Here is a 19,594-nt window from a genome sequence, read left to right as displayed (position 1 = left end):
TCATGACAAATAACACGCAACATCCCAAAAACAGACATTAGTGTTGTTTGAAACCCCTTGGTTTCGGAGTTCTTACCTTCTTACATTTACATTTTTTTTTTTTTTTTTTTTAAATCTCTCTTTATACGTATATTATACATATATATGAGCATGTTTGTCATTGATGGTGTCAAGTGCTCCATGGCAGGACCGGGTAAGTAATATTGAAAGAAGTTATTTTTATTCCCAACTATATTTTGACCAGAACAGCTATTACTTGGTCAGTCTAATCACAACATATTTGACGAAATGTTTATTGGCATTGAATTTCAAATTTTCCACTAACCAGCTTTATTACTGTTAAACTTAAAAATCTCACATGGGTTTTCTAAAATTGTAAAAAAGCAATATGTGAAATATCTACAAGGGAATGTAGCTAGTCTTTACGAGAGGGGTTTCTCCGAGACTCCCTTTAGAACGAACTCGATTACCTGATACTTCTGTCCATGAACTTTCTTGAGTTTCATCTTGAATGAAGGCTGTTTCCTTGCTGGCTGTTCCTGCTCGTGATCCACTGAGCGAACCCACTTATAGTTCTTCAGGGTTTGGATGCCAACACTGACACTCTGAACTGAAGGATTGGGGTGGTTCAGAACCACAACCGGCTGGTTCGGACCGGGAAGCTTGATGCGCTGATCCGCTTTCAGAGGAGTTAACCTCAGTTCTTGATGACCTTTGTTTGATAATTGAGGAAGGTTCATCCCAACCGACGATGACCTGCGTTTCTTGGCTTTTCTCTTTTCTTTCTTGTGTTTTTTACGTGGTGGCGAGTCTTGGTACTTCTCTTCTCTTTCACAAAGGTTTCTCTTTAGTATCAGCTTGATGGCCACTTCAGGACTTCCGGAGACGTTCTGCTTGCTTAGAGCGCAGCAGAGAACCGGTCGCGCCGTCAAACTCTCCTCGCGAGCTGGCGCTTCCGGAAGCTTCTTGTTGGGTTCCAACAGAGAACTGGGAATCCTGAACAAAGCTACTCTTGGATACATGTTGGAAACACAGGAATGGTGTTTTTGGCCAGACTCATGTTCAGAATTTCCCTTGTCTTGATGTGAAATGTCATCTTTGTTTGATGGGACGATGCTCTGGTTTGGCAAAACCAATGGTTGAGTCAAATTTGGAGATCGTTTTAAGTGGTTTGTGTTTAGGGTTTTTTCTGATCTTTTCACTTGACCATGAGTCTTAGATATTGCAGAGCCTTTACTAGTCTTATTCGCTCTCTTTGTTTCTTTGAGACCTGCAGAAGCACCTTTTGGTTTCTCCTCAGTATCCTCCTTTTTAATCAGAATACTACAGACCAGCGATTTCTCTGCACTCTTCACCTCGTCCTTCGGCTCTTTCATTGCCACTGTCCAGCGTTGCATTTCTGGCGAGGACTTTGAGATGCTTTGAGTTGACTTGGGTGTAGGACAAAGAGAAAAAACTGATGAGATAACTGGAAGGCTTTCAGAACTCAATTCTGGACCCTCGAGCGTGATGATCTCTGGATCCATGGTCTTAAGGTTGCGCTTGCCTGGGGTCTCTGAAGAACACTGTGGTTTGTGTGTTGATTGAACAGTTTTTGTGATAGTCTGAACATTAGTGCATGTTGAAGGCCGCTGCTGTTTGACTTCATGAGATGATGAAGACGTGGATGGGCTGACTGGACACCCTTTGGCAACTTGGCATTTGAAGGACAGTTTGCCTCCAGCTGCGGCTGATGTAGGTTCATCCACGTTGCTCTTCTGGTCTTGCGGGATCCCATTTGGTGGGATCAACCGTAGCTCCAACTCCCGAGTCCCGTTGATGTTTTTCACCTCCACCAGTTCCACCAAACACCCGGCAGGAATATTGATCTCCTCTGGACAGGACACGGTCAAAGGCTTGTTGTGTTGAATTGGCTGGTTCAAAGGCGCTAACAGTTCCACTTGGACACTGGATAATGGGCTCGATGTCTCTGCTGATGATCCTACAGGTGCTCTGGAGGTCGTTCTTGACTGATTGCTCTTTTCTGCACTGGAGTACAGTGGACTTTTGATTGTACTGCTGGGAAGTACAACTGGTTTCTGCGTCCCAACGTTAGTCCCTGTTGTGAACTGACTAGACCTCTGATCCATCTGGATATTCCTCTTGGATAAGGGCGTATTAAGCAGCGCTCTGAGTGGGGTGTTCAATTCAACAGGTGCTCGGACCTGGACTCTGGGAATGGTTTTTGCTGCCATAGCCTTTTCCGAAACACCAACCCTTGGGCTTTGCTGTAGTGGTTCCGTAGAACCAACATGGACTCTTGGGAACATAGCTTTCTGAATAAGCTTTTCCGAAACGGAAACCTTGTTTTTCCCATTGGCACTGAGTTGAGAGTTCGATAGGTTGCCGTTTGCCTCCCGTGATCTTAGAATGACTAGTGGCATGTTGCCTAATGAGTGACTCGTGCTTGGAGCGCAGCTGGGAATGGCACTGGTGAACAGAGTCTTAGAAACCGGAATGGTTGCTGTGTTGGTCATACATGGCGTCGTGAAACTGTAGGTCATCCGGGCACGATTACTCTTGGTTTGGTTCACTGTTCTACTAATAACAGATGATTGGCTGGGTTGACTTCCACTGGGGAGTTCGACAGGGAAATTGGGAATTGTACACGGGTCATTCCTTTCAGGCCAATCTGAAATCTCGAGCGTGTCAGGAACAGATGGACCTTCTGTATCTGGGGTGGGTACAGTGAAGTCAGTTATGAAGCCTTCTTCCGCATTACTCTTGTGTATACGAAGAATATGCTTCACCATGTAATCTCTCCGCACGGCCCCGTACGAGCAGAAGCTACACCTGTATGGGTACGAGCCGGTGTGCAAGACGACGTGTTTCTGAGACTCTGTTTTAGAATAGGAGACATGGCTGCAGAGCGCACAGGAGAAAGTTATCTCTTTATGATGGGACACGTGTCTCTCGAACAGGTCAGTGTCCTTGGTGGAAAAGCGACATTTTGCGCAGCACATGCGATCAATGTCTTTTCTAGGTATAGCATTGGCCTTGCTGTTCATAAATGACATGAAACTTTGTTGTGAACGCATGGTCAGGACATCAAGTTAACAATCCTATGGTCCAAAAATCAAAGAATACGTGATCCACATTAGCTGTTTTTCACTGGTGAGAATCCCTTCCTTTGGGCTCAGCACACTGTTAGTTTATATCTGCACAATGGGTGAGAAAAAAAAAAGAGTGTTTCAGGAAATTAGAAAGGATAGTAGTAATAAACAACTGATTCACATATAACACTCTCTTCATTGGTTATGTTTTGCAACAACTCTAATTTATGACCTTTGCTTCTATAAATTCTTTGTAATGCAACCAACAACAACACTGTAAAAGACTTAAAAGATAATTCATGATGTTCAAATCACTAGTGCATCTTGAAAGTGAATTTAATGGAGCATTATGATGACACTTTAGGAAGCCGAAAGCTGGGGGAAAAGAGTTTGTAAAGAAGTTTATTATAACCATTGATGCCTTTTCAAGGTATCTTCAAAGTGAACCACATAGAGATCAGAATATCAAAGACTTGAGAAATACATCAACTAACAACCTTTTAACAGCCAAACTGCAAATGACTAATGACCGCTCAGAACAAACTAGTACAGTGTACCAGGTTTTGTATTGTTACTTGGTAGAAAATGGTCTGAAATGTCCACTGGCCAGTTTTGGGGGTCTACATGTCAAACTCTCTAGCGCCACCATCAGCTTGAAATTTCACCTTTTTAAAACCAGATTTTCTGTTCATATCCGATTGCATAAAAACTCTTTGACCTCCAATGTTGCGCAGAAGAGCTGCATTCAACACACCTGAAAGTTGCATTTTTTATTTTATGTTTATTCCAAGTTTCATGTTTATTTAATTTATTTGGCTTACATTTCTTTTTTCTGTTCCTCACTAAATTTGGGTTGAACAGTCATAAGACCATTCTGAACAATACTGATTAAATGAATCTTTGATATTTAAAACTGTTCACCAATGACTAGCCCATGTGCTTAACCATTATTACTTAAAGCAAAAAAAAATCTATACAAATCCAGTGTGAAACCAACATTTGGCAAAACATTTGCCTATAAAATCAAATGCAAGTACAATAAGATGTTTTATGCAATGCAAGAATGCAGTCAATGTTCTTGATTTGGCTTTCTGGTTAAAATCACAAACACTAATACCAATACTTTCTGTAGTTTTAATCATATTTATTAGTAAAGATATTGGTATTAATGACAGTAATGAAACAAAAGCTACTTGTACTGCAACGTACAAACTACAAATCACTTTAAAGTAGTAGTACAGTTAATGCAATAAAACACTTTGAGCTTTTTGTTGAATGTGTATGTTCTCAACATTGAAAAAAAAAAAAAAAAACACAGATTTGATATCTGTGTCCCTGCAGCACAAAAGCAGTCATAAGTAGCACAGGTATATTTGTAGCAATAGACAACAATACATTGTATGGGTCAAAATTATAGATTTTTCTTTTATGACAAAAATCATTAGAATATTAAGTAAAGATCATGTTGCACGAAGATATTTTGTAAATGTCCTACCGTAAATATATCAAAACTTAATTTGTGATTAGTAATATGCATTGCTAAGAACTTCATTTGAACAACTTTAAAGACGATTTTCTCAATATTTAGATTTTTTTGCACCCTCAGATTCCAGATTTTCAAATAGTTGTATCTCAGACAAATATTGTCCTCATAACAAACCATACATCAATGGAGAGATGATTTATTCAGCTTCAGATGATGCATAAATCTCTATTTCAGAAAACTGACCCTTTTGACTGGTTTTGTGCTCCAGGGTCACATATTATAAATGCGTGCAATACAGTATAAAAACATGCAATTTCTGAGAAAAGAAGCGCTATGGCGCAATCAATGGCTTGACAGAACAAGCAGTAGTATTTATTAGGTCATAAGTGCACTGTGCACTGCACAAATCCATCGAATGACTCTGCAGACCTACTGCTCTCGCATTGGAGCAGATCCTCGTTCTGCCTGGATGCACAGCACACAGTAATTCCTCATGCCCCAAGGCGATCTAAATAAGAAGAGCATTCACGCATTTTTCAAGTGTTGCGTGAGCCGAGCCCCGCACGCGCCGCTAAGACGCGCGTTCCGGGCGAAAACTGCCATGCGTTAAAACACTAACCTCGCCTTAAAAGCGTCCTCCTCTCAAAAGAGCGACTGATGCGTTTAATTCGTCCATTCTTCGCTATTTTCTCGCCAGGATCGCTTGCATTGTTTTCTATCTGCCCCTGTGACCGTGCAGCAGAGCGCGCGCGAGGAACACGTGACGCGACGCGTGGCTCTGATTGGCTGCTGGCTGCAGTAGAGCTCTACAGCTCACGCGGGCACCCGCATTTCATAACGCTCAGCGGCTCAAAAACACGTGTTTGCTCGCCCTGACGCTGATTGACGATAGAATATGAAGCCTAGTGCTTTTGTTCTAGAAGAGAACCGCCTGGTTTAGTGGTTGATTCATCTGATGCTGTGAGGTGGTCAGTAAACTGACCCGCACTGTACACTCTTCCTCTTATATAACTCGAGCCAAGATGGCGCTCATGAAAAACAGACAGCAGCAAGACAGTTATGTTGTGTTAGTGTGTTCTACAGTTTACAGACAAACTGCACACATTCTGATGGTATTATATAAGGGTTATTGGTAATAAATGTATGCATATTTATTTGGTTATATATTGGCCACGCCCATCTGTATTTTTTTTTGAACATCAGCAGTTGATCAAATGTTAAAATAAAGACACAACTCTAAAATATAAACAGTCAAAGATTTAAACCAATATCAGATTAATTACAGCTATATTTTTGTGATAAAATAGTTTAAGTGCAAGACAGAAATCTGTTTTTATTTTGTGTGATAAACGTGTCTGTACACAGGCTGCTCAAAATACAGTTACACAAGGCAGTAATTATTGCAGACTACGTTATGTCTTCTGTGACCCACCAGAGTCACAGTATACAGCTGTACTAGCGTGTAAATGCATTCATGTCACCTCTGAGCAGCATTAAAGCGCTTCAGTGGAAGGGTACAAATCTAGAAATGGTCTTAGCCAGTTATTCTACCTGATAATTCAGTTGTCTGCTGTTACAAGTAAACTGGAGACTGTTGTAGTGCTAAATCTCCAATATTTCATTTATATGACGTATAAATATGACTCTTATGATATCAGCTGGTTATTTTGAGTCTGCTAAAATGAACTCATCACATCCTAAAGCACAACAGCATTTCGTTTACCACTGCGATAATTCCTCACATACAGTACAGTACAGTGTGGTCCAGAGTCTTATATCACCCCGATGGCTTATTTTACAATATGATCAGCTGAACATACATTATATCCCACTTATGGCTGCCAAAACCAAAATACATAAAACCATAGACATGAGAGAGATTTTTATTAAGTTATTCATAGAACCTGCATATATAATTTGATAAACATCTCAACTTGTGACACATGGCCGAATTTCAAAGCGAAGAATCATGGGTCTGAATGCTCAAAAGCTGAAATCAGAGGACCTTTGAAGAAAGCATAATCATAAACACCATCATCGTTTATTTGCTCCCGTTCCACGTCACTTCCGGTCGGGCGTGTGTGCGCAGGTCTGATCGAGCGAACGGTCCTGACTATATATGGGCAAAGCCGAGCGTCCTCGCGCCGCCCGCCGCCTCTTCCGCGTTCAGCGCTCCGCGATCCGCAGGTGACAGAAGCGTTCATAACCGAACGGCCCCGTTCTTCACAGCTGCTCATTCATTCACCGCGCACCGGGAAACAAAGCCGAGATGTCCTACGAGCTCAGTAAGTCACGAGCCTCTGTGTGTGTGTGTGTGTGTGTGTGAGAGCGAGCGAGCGAGCGAGAGAGAGAGAGAGAGAGAGTGTGTGTTAAGTATCGTTATAGTGTTTAGAGCTGGTTGATTTTCATTGTGATGACAGCAGCAGCAGTATGTGCTTACCTGCTCTCTCTCTCTCTCTCTCTCGCTCGCTCTCTGTTTACCTGCTTGCTGAGTGTGTGTGTGTGTGTGTGTGTGTGTGTGTGTGTGTGTGTTGACCTGCTCGCTGTGTGTATGTGTCAAGTCAAGTCTGGTTTATTGTCAATTCTTCCACATGTACAGTACATACATACAGAGAATCGAAATTGCGTTACTCTCAGACCCCCGGTGCATACAGATAACACTAACAGTAGAGCCTAAAAAACTAGATCAATATAAAATATAAGATACAACTATACAATAAGGGAATGTAAAAAAGACATATAAAATAAAATAAAAATAAGGTTAAATAAAAGCAGTGCAAGGCACATGGCAGATAGAGTGCAAACCAGTGAACAAACAGTGCAGATAAAAAGATTTTTAGTGCATAAAAAAAGCTTATTCAGTCTGATTAAAGTGACAAAGGGCTCAAGAGCAGTTATTTTATTTAAACTGACTGATGAGGTGATAGAATGACGTCAGTTCTGTGGTGAATGAGGTAGTGAGCAGACCAATGCTGCACAAAGTGACTGGTGCATGTCATCATATGTTAGTGTTTACCTGCTCACTGTGTGTGTGTGTTTACCTGCTCACTGTGTGTGTGTGTGTGTGTGTGTTTACCTGCTCACGGTGTGTGTGTGTGTGTGTGTTTACCTGCTCACTGTGTGTGTGTGTGTGTGTGTGTTTACTTGCTCACTGTGTGTGTGTTTACGTTAGGGCTGTGCGATTAATCGAAATCGTAATAAAATCACGATTTGAGCGTGCGCGATTTCTAAATCGCTTTATAGCACGATTTTCCGCGGTCCCGACCTCCCGCAGTATGCTATCCGATCCAGTCAGAATGCAGCGCACCTAAGTGGAGCGCGAGAACAGAACAGACTGGGCATATGCCTAACGCCAGGTTCACACTCTCTGTCCGTGATGCGTATTTTTTCCGAGCCCATGTTAATGGATCAGAGCTTCACACTGCACACGGTAAAAGATGTGAACAGAAAAGGTTAGAAATAGAAAGGTGCGAAAAGAATGAATATCTAGCGCATGAGCATAGAGAGAGTTGTGAGTGAGTGAGTGAGAGGACTCTCAGGACGAGAGCAGCGTGTATCTGAGCATAAAAGCAAAGGAAATCTGCGTGCGAGCGGAGAGATTCGCGCTCGCGCATTAAGGCGGTCACACTAGACTTTGAACGTGCAAATTTTTTTGGACACCGCTGCGAATATGGGCAGGAGCAGGTTAACGGTCTCCCCTCAGTTATCACAATATGGATTAATGTGCTTGAACTGTGCCTTTTGCGACGGCGTCGAAAGCGTTTTATTATGTTTTACTCTCTGTCTGTCTCTCTCTCTATATAAATACATACACACTAAGCAATAAAAAATTATAAAATGTGTCCTCATTCAAATGTACCATCTGTTCTTGTTTCCATTGACACTGCGAACCATGCAGGTTTTTTTTATTTTATTTAATTTTTTTTTTAATAATCTTTTAAAGATGTATTATATTAAATTGGATGCTGCGCTACGGCTAAAATTAGCACTTCCTTAATTTTTGAATTTCTGTACAGAGAGGTCACGCAGTGACGTATCGATATTCTACTGGTCCCACGTCTTCACTGATGCGAATTCGCAGGTCAGAGTTCACCAAACTTGAACTTTGGAACGCAGCGAAATGCAAAATTTTTCGCATGATCTTGCGTTTCCGGTCTGACGCATTCGCATGCGTATGAATGGAAGTCAATGGAATGAAAAGTGCAGTGTGACCGCCCCTTTATTTTAATGTGCTTTCGCGTTACAATAACGCGCTCTCGCTGCTGCTTCTGCACCGCACACACATACTGTATACGCACTGCAGACGGAGTACGTGTGAACTTTGGGCAATAAATATATTTCAGCACCTGAGGCACCGCTACAATGAGCTCTATGACCAATGCATGACAAAAAAAAAGCCCTGGACACGGGTTTTATTTTATTTTATTTTATTTTATTTTATTTTTATTTTTTTTACCATATGTCTAGACATTTTGTTTGACATCGTTACTTAGTGATTATTTTGACTTAAGTCTGTTTTTAGAGGCATGTTACAACTTTTTGATTATGCTCTCGTTTTTTTCTTTTTTTCATTTTTGGAAATATGTTTCAAATTTATACTGAATGCATTTATGTCTGTAAAGCATGTCTGTGTGTGTCAAAATCGTTATTAAAATCGAAATCGCAAAATTGATCAAAAAATCGTGATAGGTTTTTTTTGTCCATATCGCACAGCCCTAGTTTACCTGCTCACTGTGTGTGTGTGTGTGTGTTTACCTGCTCGCTGTGTGTGTGTGTTTACTTGCTCGCTGTGTGTGTGTGTGTGTGTGTGTTTACTTGCTCGCCGTGTGTGTGTGTGTGTGTGTGTGTGTGTGTGTGTGTGTGTGTGTGTGTTTACCTGCTCGCTGTTTGTGTGTGTGTGTGTGTGTGTGTGTGTGTGTGTGTTTACCTGCTCGCTGTGTGTGTGTGTGTGTGTGTGTGTGTGTGTGTGAATGGCTTAGTTCTCTCTGCTCAGATCATTTACTGAAGCATATCATGGTACTTAAACATATACCGTGGTAATACCATCAATCATGTCCATGAGCTGGTGTTGTAATGGGAGGGTTTTGTGAATGCTTAAATGTGCTGTATGTAAGTTTTTGACTCGACTAAAGCATAAAAATACCATAATATGTTTGCAGATATTTAAGAAACATACTAAGTTATCATGCCACTCGGTGTCAATCCTACATACAGCACCTTTAAAGTTTGTATTTTTATAATAGTACATACGCAGTAGTGACTAAGTCTAAAAGAGTCTATAAATCAGTTTTTGAAGAGTGTGAAACTGTGATTGCACTGATCGGTGAGATTCATTATCAGTCTGACACTGTAGTGGCCAATGGCGTGTGTTTGGGGGCGTGACTATCAAAAGAGAAACAAACACAAATTCATTGGGATGTTTCAAATATTAAGCATTACAAATCTGTGAAACCTGCATATAATGTGTGTATTTAGCTCCTGTACATAAACTGATTAACTTACTTTCTTACTTTCCTGAACTGCTTTTTCCCCACTGTTTTTGTTTCTTGTCATTTTCCTTCCTTAACCAAATATTTTCCGGGATATCATGGTTAATGTTGTTAAATAAATAACTGATGCTTGATGATGATGATGAAAATTTTGGAGGCAGTGTGTAAACGTGATTGACACAACGTGAGATCGTATTTATTTTTTAACGTGCAACAATTCCGGACTCCGTGTGCAGACCTTTAGAATTCATCTTAAGAATTGCAACTGTTTTCTCCTCCTGCAGAGAGCGTGTTCGCCAGCCTTCCTCTTATGGAAAGGGGCGTGGCCAAGGTCCTGGGCGGAGACCCCAAAGGGAACAACTTCCTGTACACCAACGGCAAGAGCGTGATCATCAGGAACATCGAGGTGAGACGCCATATCTGGGGTTCAGTGATGAAAGACGAAAAATGTTTTTAAAAATTGTTCTCAGGAAGAATTACGTTTATTGTAACAAATGTATAGGGAAGTGTATAAAAGGGTTTTAAAGCAGATTGTTGTGTAATTATGTATTCTATCGTAACATGCAAAAAAAAAAAAAAAAAAGTCATTTCAATAAATTTACCATCAGTACAGACGCCGAATTAGGGCTACACTACTGTGACAAAATTGTCCTTTATTCCCTTGAAATTGTAATTGCGGTTATTAATTACGATTATCACAATTTACCATTTACAAAAGTCACAGTTAGGCTGCAGTGACCATCTGATCTGGATACAGACTGGATCTGGTGGCTGCGGTGACCTCGGAATAAGAGAGAAACAGACTAATATTAGCGTAGATGCCATTCTTCTAACGATGTATCAAGTACATCAGGTGTTATGGGAAGTGTTCCCGGTTCCGGTTTACCTAATTAATGCAGCCTAAAAATCCTTTAACGGATTTGGATATTAGAAGTGTATTAGTGTGTTATGTGTAAGCCAGGTTAAAGAGATGGGTCTTTAATCTAGATTTAAACTGTGTGTGTGTGCACTTTGGATGGGTTAAATGCAGAGCACGAATTCTGAGTATGGGTCACCGTACTTGGCTGTATGTCACGTCACTTATATTGTGAAGCTTTGTCCGGCTGGAGCGACGAGACATAAACATAAAACCCATTATAAACGTGATATAAACATGATTTCTAGTCGTGTCTTCTTTTGGAAGGCAAAAACAAAGTAGTTTCGCTTTCTCAACGGAACAGCGTTGCACACCGCGGCCGGCTTGAGTGAGTGTAATTGTGACTAGAAATTCAATTAATTATGCAGCCCTATGCAAAAATCCAATGTTTTCCCACAGACACACCCTCAACTTCAAGAAAATTAAGTTATAAATTCTATTGTAGTTGTACATGCACATTAGTTCATTGCAAATGCAGTTTTTTTTTTTGACATGCACTGAACCTAAAGGACATCCTAAACGTGTCCCATTCATAATTGTGTGTGTTCATGTTCATTCAACTCATAAATACGATGTTTGTGACTCGACTTGATTGCATCACTGCTGATGTGATACTGTGAGTGTTTCTGCTGTTCTTGCATGTATAGAGTGACTTACCATGTTTACCACGGAGCTGCACATACAGTGTGTTTGCTCCCTGTTCATTGATGGTTTTAACAGTATTGATGTTTATCCTCTCTCTCTCTCTCTCTCTCTCTCTCTCTCTCTCTCTCTCTCTCTCTCTCTCTCTCTCTCTCTCTCTCTCTCTCTCCTCTAGAACCCAGCGATCGCAGACGTCTACACCGAGCATCCTCATCAGGTTATCGTGGCCAAATACGCTCCCAGCGGTTTCTACATCGCGTCGGGCGGTGAGTGCCGGCTCTGAGCTCTGAGGTCCGCTCCGTGTGTTCTGTTCTTGAGTGTGTCTCTCTCTGCGCAGATGTGTCAGGGAAGATCCGTATCTGGGACACGACGCAGAAGGAGCACCTGCTGAAGTACGAGTACCAGCCCTTCGGAGGGAAGATCAAGGACATCGCCTGGACTGAGGACAGCAAGAGGGTCGCCGTGGTGGGGGAGGGGCGAGAGAAGTGAGTGACAGCCACAGGCCACGCCCCCAGCCGCTCAAACCCAGCGCTCATGCTGTCCTGTGTGTGTGTGCAGGTTCGGTGCGGTGTTCCTCTGGGATTCGGGCTCGTCGGTCGGAGAGATCGTGGGTCACAGTAAGATCATCAACAGCGTGGACATCAAGCAGACGCGTCCGTATCGTCTGGTGACCGGCAGCGACGACAACTGCACCACCTTCCTCGAGGGACCGCCCTTCAAGTTCAAATGCACCATTAGCGTAAGTGCATGCATTCTTTACATTACTCCATATTACAGGGCGCAACGCACAAAATATTATGCACGTTCCTTCAAAGCATAATAAAATAACACAACTATTTCTGAACAAAAGTGCATACTGTTTAAAATAATGTTTATAAAGCATATATAATTAATAAAGTTGCTTAAACAATTAGAAAAAAAACGTACCATGCATGTATGTATAGTTTAATATTAAAAGTAGGCTACTTTCTTCATTTAAGAGCATGAGATGAAGTCTTGAGACTGTTTGAAGTCTGTTTTTTAAAAGTTGAACTTACATTAATTTTACATGGCTTTCTAAACATGCGGCTCTCTTGTGCGAGACACGAGTGCAAAGCTGATTTAATGTCCCTCTAGAAAATCTGATAAATATGCATTCTGTGTGAACGGCTTGGTTTCAGTTTTGACGTAAACAACATCTTCTCCGCACTGATGCTTGCGTGGATCTGTGAAGCACCTCATGAACTCTATGTGTTCTTGCATCTCCAGTAATTATTGTTATGTTTTCGATTGTGCAGCATCACCTCGAGAACAACTTGTGGAGCAGCTAAAATTTTTTTTTATATATATATATATATATATATATCATGCATAAAAAACAAAGTATGCTTTAGGCCAGGGGTTCTGTTTTAATAATTTAACAACAGCTAAACATGTTCACAGTTTTCTGATGTGGGGTAATGGACACATATTACATGCAAGGAAATAAAAAGTTTATTTATTTTTAAATGTTTTATTTTGACTTTGTAGCTGGACTGGAATTACTAGTGTTGTTGTTGTTGTTGTTGTTGTTGTTGTTATTTAAAATTTAATTAAATTAAAAATGAATATTTGATAATTATAATTAGGGTTTCAGAGGAGTGATTGTTGTGGTTTGTTTGCGTGTGCAGGATCACAGTCGCTTCGTGAACTGTGTGCGGTTTTCTCCGGACGGGAATCGCTACGCTTCGGCCGGAGCTGACGGACAGGTGAGGCTTCATCCTGATCATTAACAGATTCCTTCACATTTGTTCAGTTGATAGGAACTTCTTCTGAAGTGACTTGTAGTGCATTAGCACAGACTGGAACAATCTGATTTAAAAAAAATGTAATTGCACTTTATTTATTTTTATTCATGTATTTAAAATGTAAAAGCATTTTTTGTTTGTTTGTTTGTTTGGTTTAAAGAGCTTCAGGTTTGTTGTTCTTGTTTGTAGGGTTGCACAACTTGGCAAAAATAATATTATGTCATTAATAATATCATCATCATTAATCATATAAAATGAATAATGTCATCAATAACCAATAATCAATATTTAGGATTTTATATAGAAATGTATTACTATACTTAAATGTTATATTCTATATTAGTATTACATTTTTTAATTTTAATCTAAATAGTATTGATTTATATTCATATATATATATATATATATTAGGGCTGTCAAATGATTAATCACGATTAATCACATCCAAAATAAAAGTTTTGTTTACATAATATATGTATGTGTACAGGGTATATTTATTATGTATATATAAATACACACACATAAATTATATATTTAGAAAATATTTACATGTGTATATACATTTATATATTTATATTCTTATCATTTTATATTATATATAAATATATTTAATATATAAACATAACATATTCTTCTTAAATATATACATGCATGTGTGTGTATTTATATATACATAATAAATATACACCGTATACACACATATATTATGTAAATAAAACTTTTATTTTGGATGTGATTAATCGTGATTAATCATTTGACAGCCCTAATATATATATATATTCTATTAGCATTCTAATTAAAATTAGGATTTAATTTTTTTTTTTTTAACATTTATTAAAGTAAAATATTGAATAAAGAGAATTTAGTATTTAATAAAAAAAAAGAATAATATATATAGTACAAAGGTAAATTTTCAATATTGATTGAATATATATTTTTTAACATTTCCAATCATTACGTGTTGAGATTTTATTCTGCGTCGTTCACCCTTGTTTCTGTTTCTGTACAGATTTTCCTGTATGAGGGTAAAACTGGAGAGAAGCTGGGCTCTCTGGGAGGAGAGAAGGCTCACGATGGAGGCATTTACGCTGTGAGTGTTCGTCAGTGTGACGCATGAGGATGAGGAGGAGGAGGATGATGATGATGATGTTGCTCTTCCTCAGGTCAGCTGGAGTCCTGACAGCACGCAGCTGATCTCGGCGTCAGGTGATAAGACGGTCAAACTGTGGGACGTGGGCAGCGGCACGGCCGTCACCACCTTTAACCTGGGCTCAGATGTTCTGGACCAGCAGCTGGGCTGTCTGTGGCAGAAGAACCACCTGCTCAGCATCTCTCTGTCCGGATACATCAACTACCTGGACAGGAGCAACCCGGACCGGCCGCTGCGCACCATCAAGGTGAGACCCCGTCTGCTTCAGCTGACCAGATCTGAGCTGCTCTGAGATCAGCAGTGACGCTGTTATCATGTGTGTTTGTCAGGGACACACCAAATCCATCCAGTGTCTGACGGTCCATAAGACAGACGGACGGTCCAGCATCTACTCGGCCAGCCACGACGGACACATTAATATCCTTCAGGGATGAGCAAGATGACATTATTGAATATGCCACTCACTTTGCAATAAACAAACAAAACGCATGATGTAGTACAGGAGAGAGCAGTTAGAACGACACAAAGCTGAGTGAATGTGGCCAAAATATGAGTTCTTATTCTTATTCAGTGCTGGACAAAATGTTCAGAACACTAGCATTTTCAGCAGCTAAAATGGTTTAAGTCAGTTTGGAAATGTAAACTGATATTTCCTGCTGACACACTACAGCAAAAGATAGAAATAACTGACTTGAAACCGTTTTTAGCTGCTGAGAATACTAGTGCTCTAATCATTTTGTGCACCGCTGTACTTCCATATGATATAGTTCATCAGTATTACGAGAAGTTGTGCTGTTTTCCCGAATATCAGCATGTTTTAAAATGTGATTTTACACAACAGTAAGTCAATATGGTGACACATTATTGTCAATATTTTGTTTTGCACCTTGCAACACACAGCAGTGCTTTGTTCCTGAATGAATCTGTTTTTGAATGAATCTGTTCCTGAATGAATCAGTTGAGTGAATGATTCAGTGACTCACCGCCACTGACTGATGCTTTTAGTTTCTTACTTAAAGCATCATTTAATTACATAAAAATCATTAAGAATCTTATAGGATTATGCAACATGAATGAACTCAAGCTGAATGAAACTGTATGTGATCTGTGGTGAGAGTGTCTGTCCTTGACCTGAGCTGCACATTACTGGGACTCGGAGAGCGGCGAGAACGAGGAGTTTGTGGGTAAAGGACACTCAAACCTGGTGTCCAGGATGACTGTGGACGAGTCCGGCCGGCTGGTGACCTGCAGCATGGACGACACGGTCCGCTACACTGACCTGAGCAAGAGAGAGTACAGGTGAGCCTCACACACACACACACACACACACACCTGCTGAAGCTCAGCCGCTCTGTCAAGTCACCTTTATTTATATAGAGCTTTTAACAAAACAGATTGTCAAAGCAACTGAACAACATTAATAAGGAGAACAGTGTTTCATCATCAGCTCAGTTCAGTTTAAATAGTATCTGTGCAATCAGTCGACGATATCACTGGATTCTTTTTTTGTGTGTGTTTTTTTTTTTGTGTGTTTTTGTTTGTGTTTGTGTGTGTGTGTGTGTGTGTGTGTGTGTGTGTGTGTGTGTGTGTTGTGTGTGTGTGTGTGTGTTGTGTCAGTGCGTCTGATGTAGTGAAGATGGACATGCAGCCCAAGTGTGTCAGCGTCGGTCCTGGAGGTCTCGCTGTCACCGTGTGTATCGGACAGGTACAGAAACACACACACACACACACACACACACACACTCACACACCCACACTCTCTCTCTCACACACACACACACACACTCACACACACAGACACACACACACACACACTGCTGTTCCAGCCAAGTAAAATTAATTAGTTTAACCCAAGTTAAAGAATAATAATGCGCATTTGATCAGATATAACTGCAGTCCAAAATTATGAGATGCATTATTTGAATGCTTGGCCAAAGAGGTGTGTTTTTAATCTAGATTTAAACAGAGGAAGTGTGTCTGAACCCCGAACATTATCAGGAAGGCTATTCCAGAGTTTGGGAGCCAAATGTGAAAAAGCTCTACCTCCTTTAGTGGACTTTGCTATCCTAGGTACTATCAAAAGTCCAGCTGTTTTGTGACCTTAGGGAGTGTGATGGGTTGTAGCGTGGTAGAAGACTATTTAGGTACGCAGGAGCTAAACCATTAAGGGCCTTATAAGTAAGTAATAATATTTTATAACTGATACGGAACTTAATAGGTAGCCAGTGCAGAGACTGTAGTATTGGGGTAATATGATCATATTTGTATGTATGAAGGTTAGTAGTTTGTACTGTATATACTCTTAAATGCAAACACAGTGAAAATATATATTTATTCATTTTATTTTTTCAACCTGTTTTGTCAAATATATATCCGTAAATGAGTATTTGTTTAAATGAGTGTCATATATCTAGTGCTGCCAACGACTGATCACATCCAAAATAAGTTTTTGTTTACATAATATACCGTATAATTGTGCACTGTGTATATTTATTATGTAAATACACACACATGCATGTTTAAGAAAAATATATTTATATACGCAATTTTTATTTATGTAAAATATAAGTTATATGTGAATATAAATTAGTGCTGTCAAATGGTTAATCACATCCAAAATAATTTGTTTTTGTTTACATAATATACAATATGTACGTGCACTGTCTATTTGTGTGTGTGTGTGTATATATATATATTTACATGTGTATATACATTTATATAATTACATTTTATATTATATATAAATATTTAATATATAAACAACATATTTTTCTTAAATGTATACATGCATGTGTTTGTATTTATATATACATAATAAATACACACAGTACACACACACACTATGTAAACAAAAGCTCTTATTTTGGATGTGATTGATCATGATTGTTTGTAAGTGTGTAATACTGAGTGTTTGTTTTGTGCAGCTGGTGCTGCTGAAGGACAAGAAGAAGCTCTTCACGCTGGACTCTCTCGGATACGAGCCTGAGTCCGCTGCCGTTCACCCTGGGGGCGGAGCCGTGGCTGTGGGCGGAGCTGTAAGTCACCAATCAGACTCTGGCTATTAGCATAATCACTGAAGCTCAAACTGAGTGTGTGTGTGTGTGTGTGTGTGTGTGTGTGTGTGTGTGTGTGTGTGTGTGTGTGCAGGATGGGAAGGTGCGTCTGTACTCGGTTCAGGGAAACACCCTGAAGGATGATGGGAAGGTGCTGGAGGTGCAGGGGCCTGTGACGGACATGTCGTACTCTCCGGACGGAGCGTTTCTGGCCGTGACGGACGAGAAGAAGGTCATCTCTGTGTTCACCGTCGCTGATGGATACACGGTAAACTGAAATACTGGGGTGAAAGTTCAATTATAAACATGAATGATACATATAAATATATATCAAAATAGAGAAGGTCATCTTTTGAAACCTAAGTGCCTCTTCAAATAACATTTGTGTCGATTGCATTGTTTCACCAGTAGATGGAGACAAGTGACTGTTCAAAGATGTGTTTGTGATTGAATCTTTCAAGAGATTTGTTCAAAAACACTGATTCATCCAGTAATGAGTCACTGAATCATTAATTCAAACCACTTTTTCATCATTTTAATATTAAAAATGGGTGTATTCTATTTATTATATTTTAGATACAGGTATATTAAAATGTTTAATAATTCATTCAAATTAACTAAACACTTTTAAATAGATATTTTGTCACATTATTTTGTTTAGTTTAGAATCGTGATCTCTATATGTGCCTCTGGAGTAAAAAAACAGTCATAAGGGTCAAATTTTTTAAATCAAAACATCATCTGAAAGCTGAATAAATAATCTCTCCATTGATGTGTGGTTTGTTAGGAGGACAATATTTGTCTGAGATACAACTATTTGAAAATCTGGAATCTGAGGGAGCAAAAAAGAAATCATCTTTAAAGTTGTTCAAATTAAGTTCTTAGCAATGCATATTACTAATCAAAAATTAAGTTTTGATATATTTACGGTAGGAAATTTACTAAATATCTTAATGGAACATGATCTTTACTTAATATCCTAATGATTTTTGTCATAAAAGAGAAATGTATAATTGTGACTCATACAGTGTATTGTTGTCTATTGCTACAAATATACCTGTGCTACTGATGACTGCTTCTGTGCTGCAGGGACACAGATGAGACAAAAAAAAAAAAAAGTATGCAGATTGGTGCAGCTGTAGTGTGACTCGTGTGGATGTGTTTCAGGAGAAGAGTGAGTTCTACGGTCATCACGCGAAGGTGGTGTGTCTGTCCTGGTCACCTGATAACGAGCACTTCGCCACCGGCGGCATGGACATGATGGTGTACGTGTGGACCGTCAGCGATCCCGACAAGAGGATCAAAATACCAGGTACTGAGCGCGAGCGTCTCGACACGCCTCGGTGAGGACCGCTCCTGATCTGTGACTCTCTCTCTCTCTGTGTGTGTGTGTGTGTGTGTGTGTGTGTGTGTGTGTGTGTGTGTGTGTGTGTGTGTGTGTGTGTGTGTGTGTGTGTGTGTGTGCAGACACCCACCGGCTGCATCACGTCAGCGGTCTGGCCTGGCTCAACACAAACACACTCGTCACCACGTCCCACGACGCCTGCGTCAAACAGTGGACTCTCAGAATCTGAACCCAACAGGAACGCTCTCGCTGTCTTCCTCTCGCTCTTCCTCTGTTCTCTGTCCTCAGATCACCGCTGCTCTCGCTTCTCTCCGCTGGAGAGACGGCCATCGAGCACTTGACCTTCCACACACACACACACACACACACACACAAAAGTGTGAACACACACACACACACACACACACACAACATTGTGAATGAACACACACACACACACACACACACACACACACACACACACACACACACAACATTGTGAAAACACACACACAGACACACACAACAGTGTGAACACACACACACACACAACAGTGTGAACACACAAACAACATTGTGAATGAACACACACACACACACACAGACACACACAACAGTGTGAACACACACACACAGACACACACAACAGTGTGAACACACACACACACACATACAA

General features: G+C 40.2%; 2 protein-coding genes across 2 annotated transcripts; one reads left to right on the top strand and one right to left on the bottom strand.

The window, feature by feature from the left end:
* Nucleotides 1–43: 43 nt before the first annotated feature.
* LOC109110120 (zinc finger protein 518B-like) lies at nucleotides 44–5,602 on the bottom strand. The gene is made up of 2 exons (XM_019123160.2): nucleotides 5,198–5,602; nucleotides 44–3,197 (listed from the first exon to the last, which is right to left on the bottom strand). Exon 2 carries the CDS (start codon nucleotides 3,075–3,077, stop codon nucleotides 423–425), a length of 2,655 nt encoding a protein of 884 aa, XP_018978705.1. The 5' UTR covers nucleotides 3,078–3,197; nucleotides 5,198–5,602; the 3' UTR covers nucleotides 44–422.
* A 1,046-nt stretch (nucleotides 5,603–6,648) lies between these two features.
* LOC109110574 (WD repeat-containing protein 1-like) lies at nucleotides 6,649–19,307 on the top strand. Its single transcript, XM_042738704.1, has 15 exons — nucleotides 6,649–6,863; nucleotides 10,352–10,473; nucleotides 11,801–11,891; nucleotides 11,963–12,110; nucleotides 12,184–12,364; nucleotides 13,275–13,352; nucleotides 14,401–14,481; nucleotides 14,555–14,788; nucleotides 14,871–14,958; nucleotides 15,684–15,840; nucleotides 16,159–16,246; nucleotides 17,466–17,576; nucleotides 17,689–17,862; nucleotides 18,762–18,906; nucleotides 19,062–19,307. Exons 1-15 carry the CDS (start codon nucleotides 6,848–6,850, stop codon nucleotides 19,166–19,168), a joined length of 1,821 nt encoding a protein of 606 aa, XP_042594638.1. The 5' UTR covers nucleotides 6,649–6,847; the 3' UTR covers nucleotides 19,169–19,307.
* Nucleotides 19,308–19,594: the final 287 nt, after the last annotated feature.

This window comes from Cyprinus carpio, chromosome B14, assembly GCF_018340385.1.
Source record: "Cyprinus carpio isolate SPL01 chromosome B14, ASM1834038v1, whole genome shotgun sequence".
Lineage (NCBI taxonomy): Eukaryota > Metazoa > Chordata > Actinopteri > Cypriniformes > Cyprinidae > Cyprinus > Cyprinus carpio.
This window is presented reverse-complemented; position numbering and strand designations above follow the sequence as displayed.

What these genes read in the sequence shown, in the direction of transcription:
- LOC109110120 (XM_019123160.2), bottom strand. Translation starts at nt 3,077, where the DNA reads ATGCGTTCACAACAAAGTTTCATGTCATTTATGAACAGCAAGGCCAAT.
- LOC109110574 (XM_042738704.1), top strand. An exon ending in CAGCCACGACGGACACATTA is followed by an intron (nt 14,959 to 15,683) that starts ATATCCTTCAGG and finishes CCTGAGCTGCAC; the next exon opens with ATTACTGGGACTCGGAGAGC. An exon ending in TCACCGTGTGTATCGGACAG is followed by an intron (nt 16,247 to 17,465) that starts GTACAGAAACAC and finishes TGTTTTGTGCAG; the next exon opens with CTGGTGCTGCTGAAGGACAA.